Source organism: Bos mutus, chromosome 9, assembly GCF_027580195.1.
Source record: "Bos mutus isolate GX-2022 chromosome 9, NWIPB_WYAK_1.1, whole genome shotgun sequence".
Taxonomy (NCBI): domain Eukaryota; kingdom Metazoa; phylum Chordata; class Mammalia; order Artiodactyla; family Bovidae; genus Bos; species Bos mutus.
This window is the reverse complement of record NC_091625.1, coordinates 36,571,871-36,591,734: the sequence shown is the minus strand read 5'-3', so window position 1 is coordinate 36,591,734 and position 19,864 is coordinate 36,571,871. Positions and strand designations below refer to the sequence as shown.

The following is a 19,864-nucleotide window of genomic DNA, read 5'->3' as shown; positions in this document are numbered from 1 at the left end:
CTAAGATAAATTATGATTATGAGATATTAATCTTCACCAATATTGGCTGGTTAACCTACAGAGAACAAGATGGTAGAACTCCTATTAGAGTAAGAAATAATAATTACTGTAAACACAGTAATTTCCTAAACAGTTCATGGATGTCTTAGGACATCAGTATCTTTCAGCTTTAGGGTATTCTATTTTTCTACAGAAACGGTCATGTTACTAGCCTATGAAATTAGACTCCATGTTGTAATAAACAGACAAAAGACAATCGAAGTACAATTTTTTAATAAAGATAATTACAAAAGATGGAAAAATCAGCTCATAAAGGCCAATTACTTCTTTAATAGATCAGTTTTTTGACATAATAACACATCAATTTTAAATACTATCACATAAAGCATGGTGGAGAAAAGAAATTTTGCTTCATAATTAGAAAACTCACAATAAAACTTGCCAAGAAAAACAAAAACAAAGCCATTTTGAAAATAAATACAGTCCATGCCAAAGTAGTATAAAATGAAGCCAGAAGTCTTCAAAAAGAAAAAACATTTTTCTTCCCAATATTTTCTCACTTTTTTATGGTTTCTGAAAGTTGTGAGACTCAAATTCAAGGATTGTTGAGCTGTTCTGATTTGGCTCTGTTAAAAGAGGCAATATGAAATATTAAAAACTGCACAATCTCAGTTTAAATGCAATGACCAATAGATCAGTCCTATGGTTCCCACCAAGAAACATGTAAGCTGGTAGTGCCTTGAGTTTTTGGAGCACTGACTGACTGCCTTGACCTTCTGAGGGTTTTACAACCTATTCCAAGTCATCCTATGAAGGCTAACACAAAATTATGTGTGGCCAAGCATCTATATGCTTTCTGACAACAGAAAGCTCAATTATGGTCTTTTAAAAAATTATGTTATACTAGCCCAGTGATTCTTAAAATTTACCTGTCTTATAACACCAAAAAATCATGTATATAGAAATAAGAGCACCATGAAAGATGATGAGTGTCTATATAAAAGTTAATAGCAAAACAAGGCTTAGATAAATTATGTTCAAGAATATAAACTGACCTATTTTAATACATTCAGTTACAACACTGATTATTATTAGCTTTTGTAATTTTTAAAGGCATGTTACATAAATGAAAAACAAGCAAGTAAATGAAATATAAGCTAATGGTTAAGATACATATATATTGTCTTACTGCTACTGCTAAGTCACTTCAGTCGTGTCCGACTCTGTGTAACCCCACAGACGGCAGCCCACCAGGCTCCCCCGTCCCTGGGATTCTCCAGGCAAGAACACTGGAGTGGGTTGCCATTTCCTTCTCCAATGCATGAAAGTGAAAAGTGAAAGTGAAGTCGCTCAGTAGTGTCCGACTCTTAGCGACTCCATGGACTGCAGCCTACCAGGCTCCTCTGTCCATGGGAGTTTCCAGGCAAGAGTACTGGAGTGGGGTGCCATTGCCTTCTCCATATTGTCTTACATACCATACTAAAATTCAGAGCATCTCATAACAACCTACTGATGATATTCCAGGTTTAGTTCAGTACTTCTCAAAGAATATATGTATACTCACCCCAACCCCAGTAAACATACTCATTATTTTTATAGCATATAAAAATTACTAGAAAAAGAATACAGCTTACCCTTTGGTATCTGTTTTTTCACCACTATTATCCTTGGATTTATCTTCCTCCTTAACATCTAAAAACAAAAATTGGGAAGAGATTAACACCTATTTTGAAATATAAAATGCATATATTTTATTTTAAAATATATCTTACTTAAAATATAAAAAACTCCCATATACAATATTATCGTTCATGAAATCAACAACTAACTAAGCTTCTGAAGATGTACTAAATGACAGAGGTTCAATATCAATGCAACATTTGCAGTCCTGCCTTTGGGAACTTTGCCCTATGGGAATCACAGCATTATAGGCAGGATATATACTATGAAGACATTCAGCCAACAGACATGCGCAAACACCATGGTAGATCAGGAAAGGCTATGACAAGTGACCTTTGAGAGGCATTCTGAAGAACAAATCACTTTTGAGTGGGAAAAGGGAAGAAGTACCTTGAACAGAGGGAAAGCTCAAAAGGACTTTGAGGCAACAAGGAATTAGGTTGGAAGGAAAAACTGCAAGACCAATTTGGCTGGAGTCTTGTGACAAGAGGACAGAATCAGTTAAGGTCAGAGACAAAACAGAAGCTAAATTCTATTGCTTATATAACCAAGTTTTTTTTTTTTTTAATAATGGTTAGGCTGCTGCTGCTGTTGCTAAGTTGCTTCAGTCGTGTCTGACTCTATGCGACCCCATAGACGGCAGCCCACCAGGCTCCCCCATCCCTGGGATTCTCCAGGCAAGAACACTGGAGTGGGTTGCTTTTCCTTCTCCAATGCATGAAAGTGAAAAGTGAAAGTGAAGTCGCTCAGTCGTGTCCGACTCTTAGCGCTAGTACCCTTCTTTTCTAGTACCCTCTTTTTTTTCTTAAACTTTTTCTTTTGTACTGGAGTATAGCTGATTAACAATGTTGTGACAGTTTCAGGTGAACTGTGAAGGGACTTAGCCATACATATACACAGCCATTACTTTTTAAACCTTCACTATATAAGTATCAGAACTTTACCATTTTAATAAAAATTAACAAAATAGTAAGAGTAACACTATCCATTCAAGATCATTGAAACAAATTAGCCAAAATGTGGTAAATTTTTTCTTTAGATAAGCCAATGAATCAAAGTTGTGAGGCAATGATTATAATACAAACATATAGCAACATGTTTATTATGACATTTGTTTTGGCTTCTGGCTTTATTTTAGATATGTAAACAAAAGTGCCAAGTGTGGTTTGGGGAGGGATGAAGAGCAAAGAAATATTCCTAACTTTAGGTTCTGAACTACAGACTTTTAAAAATGTTTTCTATGGTAGTATTTTTTTTATCTGTATGTTGCAAGATTTTAACAAATGCAAGACACTATAAGAAGAATTTCATTATTAAACTAAGAAATTTAAGTATCAATTACTATCAGCAACAGAAGTATTTAGGAACTAAATACTGAGATTAATCCACCACCAGGCCATTAAAGCCAGATCAAAAGGCACTCTCATTTTCAGCTAAAGCAGCAATGAAAGATAAGCACTCTAGTGCACCCACTTTCCCATTTGGAAGAAAAAGCATAGAAAGATAAAAGTTTAAAAAGCAAGAATAAATGCCAGAAAGGAAGACAAACAACAAACAAAAAATACAGAAAAGACAAATTGACAGAGAAAAGAAAAATACTAGAAAAATCCTACAGCTAAAGTTAAGTCCTTCTTACCTCAATCATAGCTGGAATCTCTGGATGTCAATCAGTACACAAGAGCAGACTGGAGCCATCATTGTAATACATTGGGAAGTTAAAATTATAAAATGATAGACAGAGAACAGTAGCCTATAGTGGAGTCAATCCACAAACAAAACAGAACTAGATGTGCAGACATGCTACAGATTCCAAACACTCTCTAGTGAAAAAAGAACACGAGAGCCAGCTTACTCACGTAACTTCAATATGACAGAAAAAGGATGTTGGCCCAGTACCTCTGAATCTGTTTTCCACATGCTACAGGGTCAAAATTAACAGCTCAACTAAAACCTGTGCTCCTCACCGTTACCTGCATATAGGTAGCAGGTATCCAGCAGGAAATGCACCAAGTACAAGAACTCAGGTATTTAAGATACTGCATTCTCTAGCCAAGAGCAGCTCAATCTAGCAGGGAGATATGTAAAGTTCCTAATGAGGTGTTATAATATGATGTGTTAAATAAAATGACTGAGATATGTGTAAGTGCTCTGGAAACTCAGATAAAAGATAACACACTCTGAAAGCAAATGCAATGCCCTAAATCATCTATTTTCTCAACAGACAAACTGACACATTTGCCTCAACAGACAAGACACATTTTTAAAGTTAAGACATCAGAAAGTATTGTCTCCTCCTAACCCAGCTCTCAAATCCCTTCCCATCTTTCCATCGCTTTTACGTTTCTTTCAAATTATAACAAAGTCTGTTCTCTGAGCCTTTTCAAAATGGTGAAACTGGTCTAAGGTTATATAATGTGAGTCTTCTTTTATGCTTTATTCTCATCAAATAAACTTACAGGCAGTTACAAATTAGCTTAGAATTTCTGCTCTGCTCATGGGCTACATATGGGTCTATAACCAGTCTGTTCTCTCACTCAGTCTAGATCACAGTGCAACATTCAATATTTTAAGCCTATGTTGCCAAGAAGAGATAGTTTCCTATATTATAAAAGCAAATGTGACTAATAACATTTGGAGAGCTTTAACTAAAAGTTTACTTACATGGAGGGAAAAAAAGTCACCTATTTGTTTAGCATACTCACCTATTTCTGATACTCATTTAAGTATTTCAGGATCTTATAAAAATTGCCTGGTTGCTCACTTTCAAAAACTTACAATTAAAACATCTATCAAAAAATAAATCTGACCTGCTTTTTTGTCCTCCGTTTCCTTCTTGTCTTCTTCGATTCTAGCTTTTTTTGCTCCTTTCTTATGATCAGTCACATTTCTACGACCGCCTTCTCCTTCATCCTCAGAATCTGAGAACTCTTCATCACAAGCTATTCGTTTGTCTGATGCTCGAACTGACACATTAAAAGATTTTTAATAACATTTTGACAAAGGCAGTCACAGATTTTACAACTGTTAAGTGCATTGCTCTATAGAAGAACTAGCCAGTCATATTTAAAAGTAAGGAAACAGATTTTAAGATTATAACTGAATGCATGGCTTGCTAAACATTGAAAATTTAGCTTTAATCTAGGAAGAAATAATTCAAAGGAATACGAAGAACATTAGAGGTTCTCATTAAAAAAAAAAAAAAACTTTGGAGGAAAAAAATATTGCTTTCCTGATAGGAAGTAGGAGTGATGTCTTTAAATAAAAAGTAACCTTTTATTTCAGAGCTGAGAGGGGAAGGAGAGAAAATAAGAAATATCATTTATGTCAATTATGTTAGAATGTCTATACCATAATAGCATACTATTAGGCTAAAAGCTTACAAATCATATTAAGTGGAATTAGATGGTAGAATCAAACAGAAGGTGCTTAATGTTATTCAACTTACACTACACATAAGTGGTTAATTTGTAGAAAATGAAATTGCTGACACTCAAATCAGGCTCTGAGACAAAGGAAATTAAATCTACATAAGATTTAAAAAATGATGAAAATAGACAGTAATAATAGTGTGCTCATGAAAACAGGTGAAGTTCTTGGGCAACCAAAACCTTCAGTCTGTAGTGTGCTTTTAATAAACCAGAAAAATGTAACAGAATACACATCAAAGGACTATCTTACTAGAAATTCTCTTGTCTGGATCTTCTCCATCTTCATCTCCACTATCTTCATGAACTGCATCTTCTGGAATAGCTTGCATCTGGACGCCAGGTGCATGAGGCAACATGCGTAAATTTTCAAATAAACGCTGTCTAAATTACAACATGCATAGTTATTAGAAAAAATATTTTCTTTCAAGTTCCTTTTCAGTGAAAGAGGAAACATTAAGCAAAATAAATTGCATCTTTTATCTAGCTTAACCTAAGAATTAAAATCGTAACATTTACTGGGTACTGATACTTTACCTATTATTAACCTGTTTAATCCTCAAAATTTACAAGGTAGATACTAAATTTCATCCCCCATTTCAAGGATGAGGAAATATAAGCATAAAGGCAAATTAACTTGCCAAATGTCATGGAGTGAGGGCACAAACCCAGGCCTGGGTACGAACAATGTCTCTCCAAACTCTATTTCTTAGAGAAAGGTTTATCAAATGTTTCAATGAAAATAAATTTCACTTTTGTGTAAAGCAAGAAAATATACAACTTATAGAGCCCTTTTCAACAAAAAAGTCCATTTTAACTAACAGAAAACGGAAGTATTTTTGAGCTATAATCTATTATACATTTTCCATCATTTTATAAAATTAAAGAAACCAACAATCTTAAGGTTTCAAATACTTTTGACAAAAGGGAATACCTTATGTATAAAGTTAAACTGACCTACTGCACATGACTTTCTAAAAGCTTCAAAAGTTACATTAATAATGTTAATCAAATCAATTTGATGATGTCTTACTTTATCTTTTCCATATATTCTGGAGTGTTCTGGTTTGTCATGTTTGAAGGACTAATATGCAGTTTGAAGTCCGGTCCAAAATACTCAAAATAATCATTATATGGCAATTCTATTAAAAATAATGAAATAAAGTTACATATTAAAAGCTCAATCCATACACAAAATCCAGACTCAAGTTGTAAAATATTTCCAGAGAAAATATTTAAAAGTGAATACAAAATGAATTTAGTGGCTGCTCTCCTATTTACATAGTTTTGGAATCAACTCTAATGACCTAACCATCTTTTTCTACAAACAGACAGTTCATCCAATAAAGACATCACAATAAGAACACTTACCGTTGGGAATCTCACAATCAAGGGCAACTGCAGTCTCATATGTCCAACACCGAGCAACGTTGCGGATTGTGTATCCACCTCCCCCAAGCATCAGTAATGGTAAATTGAAAGTTTTTACAACTTCTACACATTTAGCATGACCTAAGACAAAGAAGATTTGGGTAACAATATATTTACACACTGTAACAGCTGGAAAAGAAAAATTTAAAAATATAAACAAAATTTTACTCAACCAAAATGGCTTTGCTAAATATTTAAAAAACAAATAATACATAAAAATTTTAAGAAAATTTCTAGTCTAAAACTTTCATCAAACACCTTTTACCAATATACAAAACTCATTAAGACATAACTGGCTATGTTAACAAGTGTACTTGATGGAAAAGTCAAGTATACAACTATATTAAGATTAAAATATAACACATTTTTATTAATGTGATATGAAAATCCTATGTTCATATAAGGTTACCTGGGGGGAAAAAATAAGTGAGGTTACAATGAAACATTAAGTACAACCTAATCTAAACTGATGTTTTGTTACCACTTTTCTCCACAGACATGAACAAAAAAATTACTTAAGACTATACAGGTTTCAGATCAGTTCAGTTACTCAGTCATGTCTGACTCTTTGCGACCACATGAATCGCAGCACGCCAGGCCTCCATGTCCATCACCAACTCCCAGAGTTCACTCAGACTCACATCCATTGAGTTGGTGATGCCATCCAGCCATCTCATCCTCTGTCGTCCCCTTCTCCTCCTGCCCCCAATCCCTCCCAGCATCAGAGTCTTTTCCAATGAGTCAACTCTTCGCATGAGGTGGCCAAAGTACTGGAGTTTCAGCTTTAGCATCATTCCTTCCAAAGAACACCCAGAACTGATCTGCAGAATGGACTGGTTGGATCTCCTTGCAGTCCAAGGGACTCTCAAGAGCCTTCTCCAGCACCACAGTTCAAAAGCATCAATTCTTCGGCGCTCAGCTTTCTTCACAGTCCAACTCTCACATCTATACATGACCACTGGAAAAGCCATTGCCTTGACTAGACAGACCTTTGTTGGGAAAGTAATATCTCTGCTTTTGAATATGCTATCTAGGTTAGTCATAACTTTCCTTCCAAGGAGTAAGCATCTTTTAATTTCATGGCTGCAGTCACCATCTGCAGTGATTTTGGAGCCCCCAAAATAAAGTCTGACACTGTTTCCACTGTTTCCCCATCTATTTCCCATGAAGTGATGGGACCAGATGCCATGATCTTCGTTTTCTGAATGTTGAGCTTTAAGCCAACTTTTTCACTCTCCTCTTTCACTTTCATCAAGAGGCTTTTTAGTTCCTCTTCACTTTCTGCCATAAGGGTGATGTCATCTGCATATCTGAGGTTACTGATATTTCTCCCAGCAATCTTGATTCCAGCTTGTGTTTCTTCCAGTCCAGCGTTTCTCGTGATGTGCTCTGCATATAAGTTAAATAAGCAGAGTGACAATATACAGCCTTGATGTACTCTTTTTCCTATTTGGAACCAGTGTGTTGTTCCATGTCCAGTTCTAACTGTTGCTTCCTGACCTGCATACAAATTTCTCAAGAGGCAAGTCAGGTGGTCTGCTATTCCCATCTCTTTCAGAATTTTCCACAGTTTATTGGGATCTACACAAAGGCTTTGGCAATAGTCAATTAAGCAGAAATAGATGTTTTTCTGGAACTCTCTTGCTTTTTCCATGATCCAGTGGATGTTGGCAATTTGATCTCTGGTTCCTCTGCCTTTTCTAAAACCAGCTTGAACATCTGGAAGTTCACCGTTCATGTATTGCTGAAGCCTCGCTTGGAGAATTTGGAGCATTACTTTACTAGTGTGTGAGATGAGTACAATTGTGTGGTAGTTTGAGCATTCTTTGGGATTGCCTTTCTTTGGGATTGGGATGAAAACTGACCTGTTCCAGTCCTGTGGCCACTGCTGAGTTTTCCAAATTTGCTGGCATATTGAGTGAAGCACTTTCACAGCATCATCTTTCAGGATTTGAAATAGCTCAACTGGAATTCCATCACCTCCACTAGCTTTGTTCGTAGTAATGCTTTCTAAGGCTTAACTATAGGTTATTTTAGATAGTGGTATTATGGACACTTAACTTATTTATATTATTACTATTAAAAACAACTTTAACAAATTTCTTTGTATAGAAATCTAAATATAAAGTAAACCTAACATAAAAACAAAATATTTCATTTGGATGTCATAATTCAATAATCAATTACAAGTCACTAGTAACTTCTTATATTATCATCATTCAGGAACATAAGTCAACCTTTAAAGCAAGAACAAAATCCTTCAATTACAGAAGAAACTGATACATGTTGAATATTTGGAAAAATCAAAGTAAGTACAAAGAGAAAAAAATACCTAAAAATCTATCATCTGAAGATGCTGCTGTTGTATTCAGTTGCTAAGTCATGTCCTACTCTTTGCAACTTCATGGACTGTAGCTCACCAGGCTCCCCTGTCCATGGGATTTCCAAGGCAAGAATACTGGAGTGGGTTGCCCTTTCCTACTCCAGGGAATGTTCCCAGTTTAAGGATCGAACCCATGAGTCTCCTGCATTGACAGGCAGATTCTTTACCATTGAGCTACCAGTGAAGCCTCATCATCCAAAGATAGTTTTTTTTTAAATATTCCGTTCCAATTCTTCCTAATTTTTAAAAGCTTAAAGTTTTCTTCATGTAACTATAACTGTGGGCATTTTCATTAAGTATTCAATAGTCACATTATATGAGTCACAACCCAATTTTTATTACTGCAATTACAAAAATGCATGCTTCTTATAATAGGGGAAAGCCATTTGGGTATTTTTAAAGATGAAACAAACAAAAAATTAACTTAAAGACTTCTAAGTAAAGAAAGCTGGCTAAAAAAGGACATTTCCTTTTCCTTCATCTCAGAATCTGACAAAAATGATTATAAAGGGATTTTTCTAAAGGCTAAAACTTATATACATGAAGACTGGAGAACATACAATCCTAACAATATAAACGAAGATAGAAAGGAGACGGACAAGAGGTAAACTGACTTTAGCAGACCTGAGAAATCTGATTTGAAGCTGGCACTGGAAAAAGCTTGGAATCAAGTTTAAGCTTTGGGATTGCAAATACCTTTATATGCTTTATACAAATTACATTCTATCAGTCAGTTGAAATATAATGTAGATTTACAGTAAGAGTAAATGTTGTGGCTTATAGTTATGAAAGCTATTACTTTTACACACAAAGGCATTAGGGACTTTCAAAAAGTTAAGACAAGAAAAGTGACAAAGTAATGCACACTTTGAGGACATTAGATAGATTTTAAGAAGATCATATCCATTTTTGAGGAAACAGATAATTTCAAATCGTTCAACCTAATATAAGTAGAATAGATTGATTATCTAATAATTCTAATGCTGCCCGGCACAGGAGCCATCCTAATATTAAATAAAATAGTCTTTAAAATCTAAATTTAGTTGTTAATTTCCGTTTAAGCCAATAGTAAGTACTGGAAAAAGTTCTACCTGAGAATTCTTCACCTTTTATGAGCGAATTCAAGTAGAACATGAACTTGTTACCTAAAAGTTCACAAGGAAAACAACTCCAAAATCTTGTACAATATCCATGATTAATACTACTAACCTACGTACGATAAATTTTCAAAACTTATAAAATATTTTCAGATTTATTCTTACACCCTAGCAGCTCATTCCATAATGGTGATCTTTACTTTGGTCTGGACCTCTATCACGTTGATTTTAACACTTAAAAGCAAAGAACAGCTCAACATTCTAACAGATCTACAGAGGAAATTCACCCAAACAAGAACAGGTCAGAAGGCTGTTCTTCAAGAAGGTAAAACTGATAGAAAACCTGATCCACCTTCATTTATTAATGAGTAACTGAGAAAACGAAGGAAATGACAAAATTGCACAGAAAAACAAGTTATGCAAAAGGAAAATTGAGTAAGCTGAACCATGCTTTAATGTTTTTGATGATGCCATAAACAATGACTACCATAACTAAAATTCTGGTCTAGATTTAAACCGCAAAAATGGGATACTGGAAGGGTAAATGCATGTGTTAGGGACACAGTGGTGACTCCCTTTTCTTTCACAATGGAAAGTAAATATACAAGGTTAAAATTAAGTTAAAAATAATAATACAGCTTGCAGAATTCCCGGGTGGTCCAATGGTTAGAACTCTTGGGCTTGCACTGCTGAGGGCCAGAGTTCAAACCCTGGTTGGGGAACTAAGATCCCATAAGCTGCACGGCATGGCCAAAAAAAAAATAAAAAAAGCTTGCATATTGTCTTAAGAAAGGTAAGCACCAAAAGAATCAACCAAAAATGTTGAAAATTATGCTAAGTGTAATATGTGGAATCTAAAAAACAAATGAGCAAATATAACTTAACAGAAATAGTTACAGAAAACAAGTAAGATAGTTGCAAGAGGGGAGAGAAACAGATGAAGGAGATTAAAAAGTACAATATAAATGAGACACAGGTATGAAATATAGTGTTGGGAATACAGTCAACAGCAAAATAATATCTTTGCATGATGATTGATGACAACTAGACTTATCATGGTTATCATTTGGAAATGTACAGATTATCAAATTACAATGCTGTGGACCAGAAAATAACTACTATAATGGTGCAGGTCAATTATACTTCAAAAACAAACAACAAACAAACTGACAGAAAAAGAGATCAGATTTGTAATTACCAGAGGTGGGGAGGGGATTAGATGAAGATAATAAAAAGATACAAACTTCTAATTAAAAGATAAATAAGTATGAGGGATTAAATGTACATGATGATGCAGATAATTAACACTGCTGTATATTATAAATGAAAGCTGTTAAAGACAGTAATCCTAAGGGTTCTCATCACAAAGAAAAATATACACATTTTCAATCTATTTCTTTAATGTTTTAACTATAGGAGATGATGAGTGTTCACTAAACCTTCTGTGTTAATCATTTCACGATGCTGAAATCATGCTATTGAAGTCAAATTATAATGTGCACCTCAAGCTTACATGGCTACATGTCAACTACATCTTAATAAAACCAGAATAAATAAATAAACAAATATAAGTTAAAAAAAAGAGAAGAAAATCACTGCCTTGGTTGGGACAGCAACAAGTCTTATAAAACTGCTCACATAAAAATGTATATATAAATTTGACAAAATAAAAGACCTAATTTACTGAAACTAGATTAACTGTAATTATATAAATCAATTCGAAATACATACATACATATGCCAAAAACCTGTAAAAAATATAAGACACACGTGGTTCCGTGTTAAGTAGCAGGTAAAAAAAGACAATTTTTATGGGAAGTTCTTAGGAAGAAGAAAATTTTTTTCTGGAGTATCACCCTTCAAATCGCTTACCTTTAACTGTCAAATTGAAGCAACCAAGTCTATCACCAGATAGGGAGTCTGCACCACACTGTAGCACCACAGCACTAGGCTGATACATCTCCATCACTTTTGAAATAATCTATGTATAAGGTAACAAATGTTAATATCTCTAAAAAACATTTTAGAATTCCTTTTCATTTTAAAAAATAGTAATACTTACAGGCTTAAATATCTGGCCATATGATTCATCATCTATACCATCTCTCATTGGAAAATTGACAGCATAGTATTTGCCTTTTCCTGCACCAATATCCTAAAATACATAGTGTAAGTAGATCTTAGAGAATACATTATAATAAAAAGTTTGACATATTTAATTATTCAAATATTTTAAAAAGATTTAAAAGAGTAGGTAACAAACCCAATTCTGAATTCATCTTATAGGCTGAGAGAGGAAATAATATAGAATAAGTATGTATTTCAACATTTATGGATATTTATAAAGCTGAAAAGAACCAATTCTAGTTAATCTGTAATGATTATTTTGGGGAGGAAAGAAATTTAACACAGTTAAGGGCAGTTTGAAATTAAATATTAACTCAAGAAATTTGTCATAAACAAAATACACAAGACAAATTTACCAGTCAAACTGTAGGAAATTCAAACTCTGAGCCAAAGAACCCTGCAGGACAGGGTTGTCCTGCATTGTCTCTAATGCAAAACCGTTTCTTGTGGCTCACAATCTGGTATGAGTTGATTAATACTGGTAAGACTTTCTTCAAGTTTTAACAGCTACAGACTAAAACACTGAAATCTGTCTTATTTAACTAGGCTTGAAATAAATTTTGTTTCTACTTGTTAAAAAAGTATCACTCAAGGCATTAATACCTCCCAAAAGAAGCAAAAGAGAGAAACTGAGTTCCAGCTACATACATACAAAACATATATACTTATTTTATTAATTATAATTTATGCATGTGTAAATCTATGTTTATGTATATGTGTATATATGTACACACACACACACTATGAATAGTTGATTTTTGAACAACACTGGGGTATAAACAACAGCATAGTTGAAAACTTGAGTTTAACATTACAGTCTGTCCTCCATATTTACAATTCTGCATCTGTGGGTTCAATTAACTGCAAATTGTGTAGCACTGAAGTAATTACTTAGTGAAAAAAGTCCCTCAGAAGTTCATAACCTGTGTTGTTCAAGAGTCAACTGTATAATTTTAGAAGAGATGGTAGAGACATTTCTCATTACAATTGACCTGTTTTACACAACAAAGGTTTGAATGGTGGGTCCACTTTTGTGCAGATTTTTTTTCCAATAAATGTATTAGAAAATTTTTCTGGAGGTTTGAAACAACATGAAAAAACCTGCATGTGAACTGCACTTAGAAATATTTTTGAAAATTAAGAACAAAGTATGTCATGAATGCATAAAATATATGTAGATGTACAAAATATGTTAATTGACCATTTATGTTATCATGAAGGCTATTAGTATTCATGCTTTTGGGGAGTCAGTCATATGCAGATTTTCAATTGCAGGAGAGTCAGCATCCCTGATTCCCTTGTTTTTCAAGGGTCAATTGTATAATGTCTCAATATATATGAATCTTTAGGATTACTAATACAAATACATGTTATTCCCTTTTTTCTCATGGAACAATCTCAGCTTGAATCCATTTTTTAAAGAGCATAGTTTACCCTTCACCCTTCAATATTAGAGTTGTTATGATCCAACTTTTGATGAAAAAGCATGAAATTACACACACACTCCCACAATTTTTCTTAAAGAATCTAAATTTTTATATAACTAAATACAAACTAAACACATATGGACAAACTAAAATGCTGTAAATCCTGAGACTTCTGTAGTAAAAAAACACAGTTGGAATACACATTGACACTAAGATTTCAGAATACAGAAAGTTGGTTAGCACTTCTCACTCGAGTTAAAGGTGAATTAAAAGCACTTCTCACTCACAGTTCAGAACTGCGGCCCTTATTGGACCAAGTTTTATACCCTCCGTAACTACTACTACACCTACGACAACTACTACTACTACTTATCACACCTTTGTTTTTTTTCTTCCATCTACTACTACTACTTATCACACCTTTGTTTTTTTTTCTTCCATCTACAGACTACTGATCTAATAATAATGCAAGCATAGTTTTAACAACGATCTAAGCTCACAGTAGACTTCTTTTCTGATTTAGAATGAATTCTCAGGTAGAAATGGTAATGTTTACTAAATTATATAATACTTGAACTTCATGAAAGTCCAAATACAACAACACGTACAATGTAGGAAACTGATTTTAGTTTCCTAAACTTGGGGATATCTTTTAATACCTAAAGGGAAAAGAAATGTGACATTTCATAGGAGTATAAAATCTTGAGAGGAAAAGAGATGTTGAAAGTCATTTTCAATCTTTAAAACACACATTTTCCAGTATCTTCCAACTTCAAACAATTCTAAGTACACTGTTAGAAATTAAACAGAGGCTTCCACTGCCATTTCTGAGATGAGTTAAAATTACACTGTCTTGCAGTGTAATTTCTTTAAGCTTAAAGCTGGGAAAGTTTTTGCTTAATTTCCATCAGAGTGCAATGGTTATAGACAAATTCTACTGGTTTAGAGCAGTGGTTCTCGAATTTTAGTGTGCAGAATAGAATCATTCAGAATTTCTGGAGTCTGAGAATATGTGCTTTTAAGTTCTCCAGTATAACTGACTCTGCTAGTTTAAGGATCATTGGGAATCACTGGTCTGTAAGATAAGACCAAGTGGGTAAAGGCACTGGATGAGCTACCAAGGCAAGAAAGAACTGAAAATATAAATTATTTTAAAAGCCACATAATTTAAACTGAAATAAATGAAACAAATGACCTCCTACCCACTTACGGGTAAAGAAAAGTTTCATCATCTGCACTCTTACTGAAAGAACACAACCTTGTGATCAAACAATTAAATCATATATTTGAAGACTACTTTAAGCCCACTCTAAACTTTTGGTTGTTAAACTCTAACATAAGGACATATCACAGACTTAAAACTTACCTTAACATAATAGTTTAGGACTAATGTTGAATGGCATGCTAAAAGAAATCTCCCATATAATACAGCTAAATTAAAAGCAGCTGACCCTCCCCACAAAGGCCTATAGAGTAAAAAGATGAGAATAAAATGGAAATGGTAAACAAATTTTTTGCTTTGAGTTAAATGTATACTGATATGTATTTCTTTAGTGTTTTTAAAGTTCATGTTTTCTGTGCCTTTTCATTTGTAGACTTTACTCCTCAATAAAAATCTTTTTGTTTAAAAAAAAAATAAAAGCAGCTGTATAAATTTTTGAATAAACTTCAATGTGCTTGTAGTTTGGTTCAAAAATCAAAACATCTAGTGAAGCAAAAAGAAAAAAAAAAGGTGGGGGGGACTTCAAAGCACTAAATGAAAGAAGATAACAGAAATATAATAGAAATAAATGTGCTTAATATATAAATAGGCAGGATAAGCTATGATATTCTTTTTCTCCCTAAATTGCGAGGGAGTTGGGGGATAGAAATGAGGGGGGAGAGAGGGAAGCCTAAAGAAAAAAAGAGATTAAAGTCTGAGTAATTAAAGACAAATCACAAAAAGAGGGCAATACAAAAACCTTAAAAAGACTCTAGTCAATTATTTTATCCCACCAATCTTTATGTTCAATAGCAATATAGGCTACAATCAAGTAGGGTTTGATGATTCAAACTTAACATCAAAAAAACTGCTTCATGCTTTGTGGATGTTCCAAAGTATTTATTCAACCAAATAAAAAGCTCAGCAAAAGAAAGCCCTTAAAGTTATTGAATTTTTGCTTATAGTCAGCAAAAAAGTGAATTACAACAACATTACAGCACATAAAAATGACTTAATCTTTCATATAAGCTTCAAATTAATGATCCAGAAAAATATTAGTTCAGGTGTAAGATTACTAACCTCCTCTAGGTTCATCTCATAACATTTATTCAGACAGAATTCAATCTTACCCTTAAGTCTCCTGTTCCAGGAAAGTATTCCCCATACTTATGGAATGATACAGTCATTACACGATCTGTTGTATAAAAAGCCTCCTCAACACCATCACCATGATGGATATCAATATCAATATATAAGACTCTCTGATGATACCTGCAAACAAAGCCATAAGTTTTCAATAAGGTTTTAAGACAGGAAGAACTACCATAGATTTAGGACACCTGTTTTTGAGCTCCCACATTCCAGAATGTTTAATCCCCTTTCTTTTCTTTACTTCTAGCCTAAGAGACCATTCAAAGAGACCACCCTCAAGTCAGAGTTTGAACCTCAGATCTTATAAATCTTCTCTTTACAACCTTTATATCTAGGTAAGAAAATGTATTTACTTTCTGAAATATCTCTTATTCTGCTTTGAAAACATAGTGCATGTTTCTATATATTTATAATTAAAGATTACACCTTAGTTACAATTGCTACTGTAAAGCATCTCACATCTCTCTAGTAAATCTTTAGTATTATAAAATAGGGTGTGACACAGTTCAAATGCAGACAATGGCTTCTGTACAGTCTTTGAGAACATATTTTTTTTTACATTTTTAAATGACTGAAAATATAATCAAAAACATTAATTTCATATGTGACAATTAAATGCAATTTAAATTTCAATGTCTTTACTGCTACTGCTACGTCGCTTCAGTCGTGTCCGACTCTGTGCGACCCCATAGAGGGTAGCCCACCAGGCTCCCCCATCCCTGGGATTCTCCAGGCAAGAACACTGGAGTGGGTTACCATTTCCTTCTCCGATACGTGAAAGTGGAAAGTGAAAGTGAAGTCGCTCAGTTGTATCCGACTCTTAGCAACCCCATGGACTGCAGCCTACCAGGCTCTTCCATCCATGGGATTTTCCAGGCAAGAGTACTGGAGTGGGGTGCCACTGCCTTCTCAATGTCTATAAGTAAAGTGTTAATGAAATATGGCCATGCTTGTTTGTTCACTATTCTCTATGGCTTCTTTTTCTTTCCAACTGAATGGCTGTGACAGAAACCACAAGCTTCTCATCACTTGACAGTGCTGCTTGGAGAACGACCAATCACAGCGGAATCCGAATGCATTTTCAGAGTCACAAGTATCATCATTCTGGACATCTTATGTTAGTGATAACTCATGTCAAAACAAGAAATAAAGAAAGTGAATGTCATATATCATCCTTTCAAGGCACAAGGAAGTGATGATTTTTATGGAATTAGATGGTATAGTACTATTATTCATTTTACAATACTACCACAGCCATGTTAAAAGAATGTAATACATACAGGCTGACAAAACAAGACTAAGCCCTCACAAGAATATCCTCAACTCACAGGAAAGCAACATTCAGAAACTTAGAAAACAATGTCTCATCATAGACTTTCTATAAAATAATAAAAGAAAAATAGCATGTAACGGGCTTCCTTCACAGCCCAGTTTGTAAAGAATTCGCCTGCAATGTGGGAGACCTGGGTTCGATCCCTGGGTTGGGAAGATCCCCTGGAGATGGGTATAGCTACCCACTCTGGTATTCTGGCCTGGAGAATTCCATGGATTGTATAGTCCATGGGGTTGCAAAGAGTAGGACACGACTGAGTGACTTTCACACAGCGTGAACAGTGTCTGAATGGCTCAAAAGCTGTTTGCTGTTAATTAAATCAAGTTTGTACCAGTTGAAGAAATGTGTCCAGAGAAACTGAACTAAGCTTGTTGACTACTAGCATGCGGGCAAGAACTACTGCTCTGAGATGAAGACACAGGAACCAACACCAACAGTGAGTTAAAACAAGGCAAATGATTTCAAGTGGTTTTCCTGGCTCTCTATTAGTCAAATAACACAGCTCAGTTGTTTATTGAGTCAATATCTAATTTTAAGTGACTGAAAAATCAGCCTTTATAAATAGCATGCATGGAATAACTTCAGGCAAGAACATTTTCAATTTGAGAAAAATACCAATTTGTTACCATCTTAAGTAGAATCGGCTAAGATGTGTTATCTAATGAGAGTTAAAAAAAAAAAGTCTAACTGTGTAAATCTCCAAAATCACAAATACCTCTACAGATCTTTCTCTCCAACTGACAGTCAAGAAAAACTTTAAAACTGATTCCTTTAGCAATTTAGAGATAGAGATAATTATATCCATTAGTAGAGAACAAAACCTCCTTTAGCAATTTAGAGATAGAGATAATTATATCCATTAGTAGAGAACAAAACCTCACTCTATGAGGGAGCTAGGCAGTGAACTGGTCACATTCAACAGGTAAACAAATTTCAACACAGGTTTCAAATTTTTTTCTTGAAAAGTTAAAACTTACAAAATGTTAAAACACAAACTTCGGGTCACGTCATTTTTTTTCAATAGTTAGAACTACATCTCCAATCTAAACTGTCAAGCTACTTCTAATACTTTTAGGAAGGTACTTAATAAACTCTCAGACATTAATATGCACTTCTCATTCTTAATCATACAAGAACTAGCCAAATTTCCTACATTTTTACAATGGTTTAGAATGAATCTGTACATGATTTATTAACTATTTTCAACCCATTGTTCACGTTTTAAAAAAGGCACAGTTTTTTATTATAAATTAAAACACTTTTTACAGGAAAAATGTCAAACACAATGAACTTACTTTAGTAATTCAAGGATGGCAAGCACAATATCATTAACATAACAGAATCCTGATGCTTCTGATTTCTTAGCATGATGTAATCCTCCAGCCCAGTTAACAGCCATATCAGTTTGTTGTCTGTTTAATTTCACAGCACCAGCTAACAATTAAAGATAGGAGAAATTTTTAAATGTTCAAAATTAAAAGTTACTATAACTAGAGAAAAGCCCTAGAGGAAAGAGGATGTCATGCATAAGCAAATGAGTATAAAATCATAGGAGGATCACTGTCATGGGCACTAACAGTTTCTCTTTAGGTAAATATTTTCCTGTAGCTGTGATCTGGTTAAATCAGAGCACATAGTTGGAAAGCGGTAGTGACAATGGTAGCTAGAAGAAAGGGAGGAAAAAGAAGTCTGTAAGTGAAAATGCAACTGAAGTAAAAAGCTGCAAATAAAAAGTTTGTGACATGATGATCACAAAACTGGGGGGGGGGGCGCGCCACTGAAAACAACTGTAACTGTAAACAGCTATACGCATACTATACGCATACTATACACATACTGCTTTTGTTACGAAAATCAGCCACTATTAAAGCTTGTTTCAAACAAACATCTCAAAAAATACACACAAGTTTAAATCAACTTTTAAATTTGATGAAATCAAGACACTTACCAACTGAGCCACCAGTTGAAAGCTGACAAAATTCAAAAAGTCCATCAAACACTGGACAGTCCTCTCCGACATTAACTGTGGAAGACGGATTTCATTAATTTCAATCCATTCTGTGAATCAATGAAAGCCTTTTCTTACAAAAACTATATCCTAAAAATAACATTTATTTGATGCATTCATAAAATATGCATATCACAGTAGTAAAGTATGCAATTTTATCCAAGGCAGTTAAAATATTTTATCTGAAATACTGCCACCAATTCTTAACATGATTATTTGTGGAAAATATCTGCTTTTTAAACAAATCAATAGCTATCAAAATAGAAAAGGTATTTGGTGTTATTTAATTAAAATATGAGGTTAAATTTCCTAGGCATTTCTCCTTAAATATACAACAGTAAATTAATAAAAATCCTAAAAAGTTTAAATTTAAGTCCAATTGCTTTATGATTTACATTCTTTAAAACTACTTTAAGTGTACAGAACATCCATAACTTTGAAATGTACTGATTACCAAAAAAGTATAACAGTTGGTTGCCCACATCCATGGTTAATGTTAATCTTAAAAGATGGTTAAGAATTAACTAAGCTCCTAACAGCCAAGATGCAGATGAGAGAGACTTATGCACAAGGAGACAACACATGCATATAGATACACAG

General features: G+C 34.0%; 1 protein-coding gene across 1 annotated transcript in view; it reads right to left on the bottom strand.

The window, feature by feature from the left end:
* Positions 1-256: 256 nt before the first annotated feature.
* Positions 257-19,864, bottom strand: part of HDAC2 (histone deacetylase 2) — a 35,372-nt gene continuing 15,764 nt past the window's right edge. Inside the window, exons 4-14 of the mRNA XM_005887698.3 lie at positions 19,205-19,279; positions 18,552-18,690; positions 15,902-16,043; positions 12,079-12,171; positions 11,889-11,997; positions 6,477-6,617; positions 6,139-6,247; positions 5,359-5,489; positions 4,488-4,643; positions 1,635-1,692; positions 257-626 (exon numbers count right to left, since the gene is read on the bottom strand). Of these exons, the coding sequence (XP_005887760.1) occupies positions 596-626; positions 1,635-1,692; positions 4,488-4,643; positions 5,359-5,489; positions 6,139-6,247; positions 6,477-6,617; positions 11,889-11,997; positions 12,079-12,171; positions 15,902-16,043; positions 18,552-18,690; positions 19,205-19,279 (1,184 nt within the window). The 3' untranslated portion in view covers positions 257-595. The remainder of the gene's footprint in view (positions 627-1,634; positions 1,693-4,487; positions 4,644-5,358; positions 5,490-6,138; positions 6,248-6,476; positions 6,618-11,888; positions 11,998-12,078; positions 12,172-15,901; positions 16,044-18,551; positions 18,691-19,204; positions 19,280-19,864) is intronic.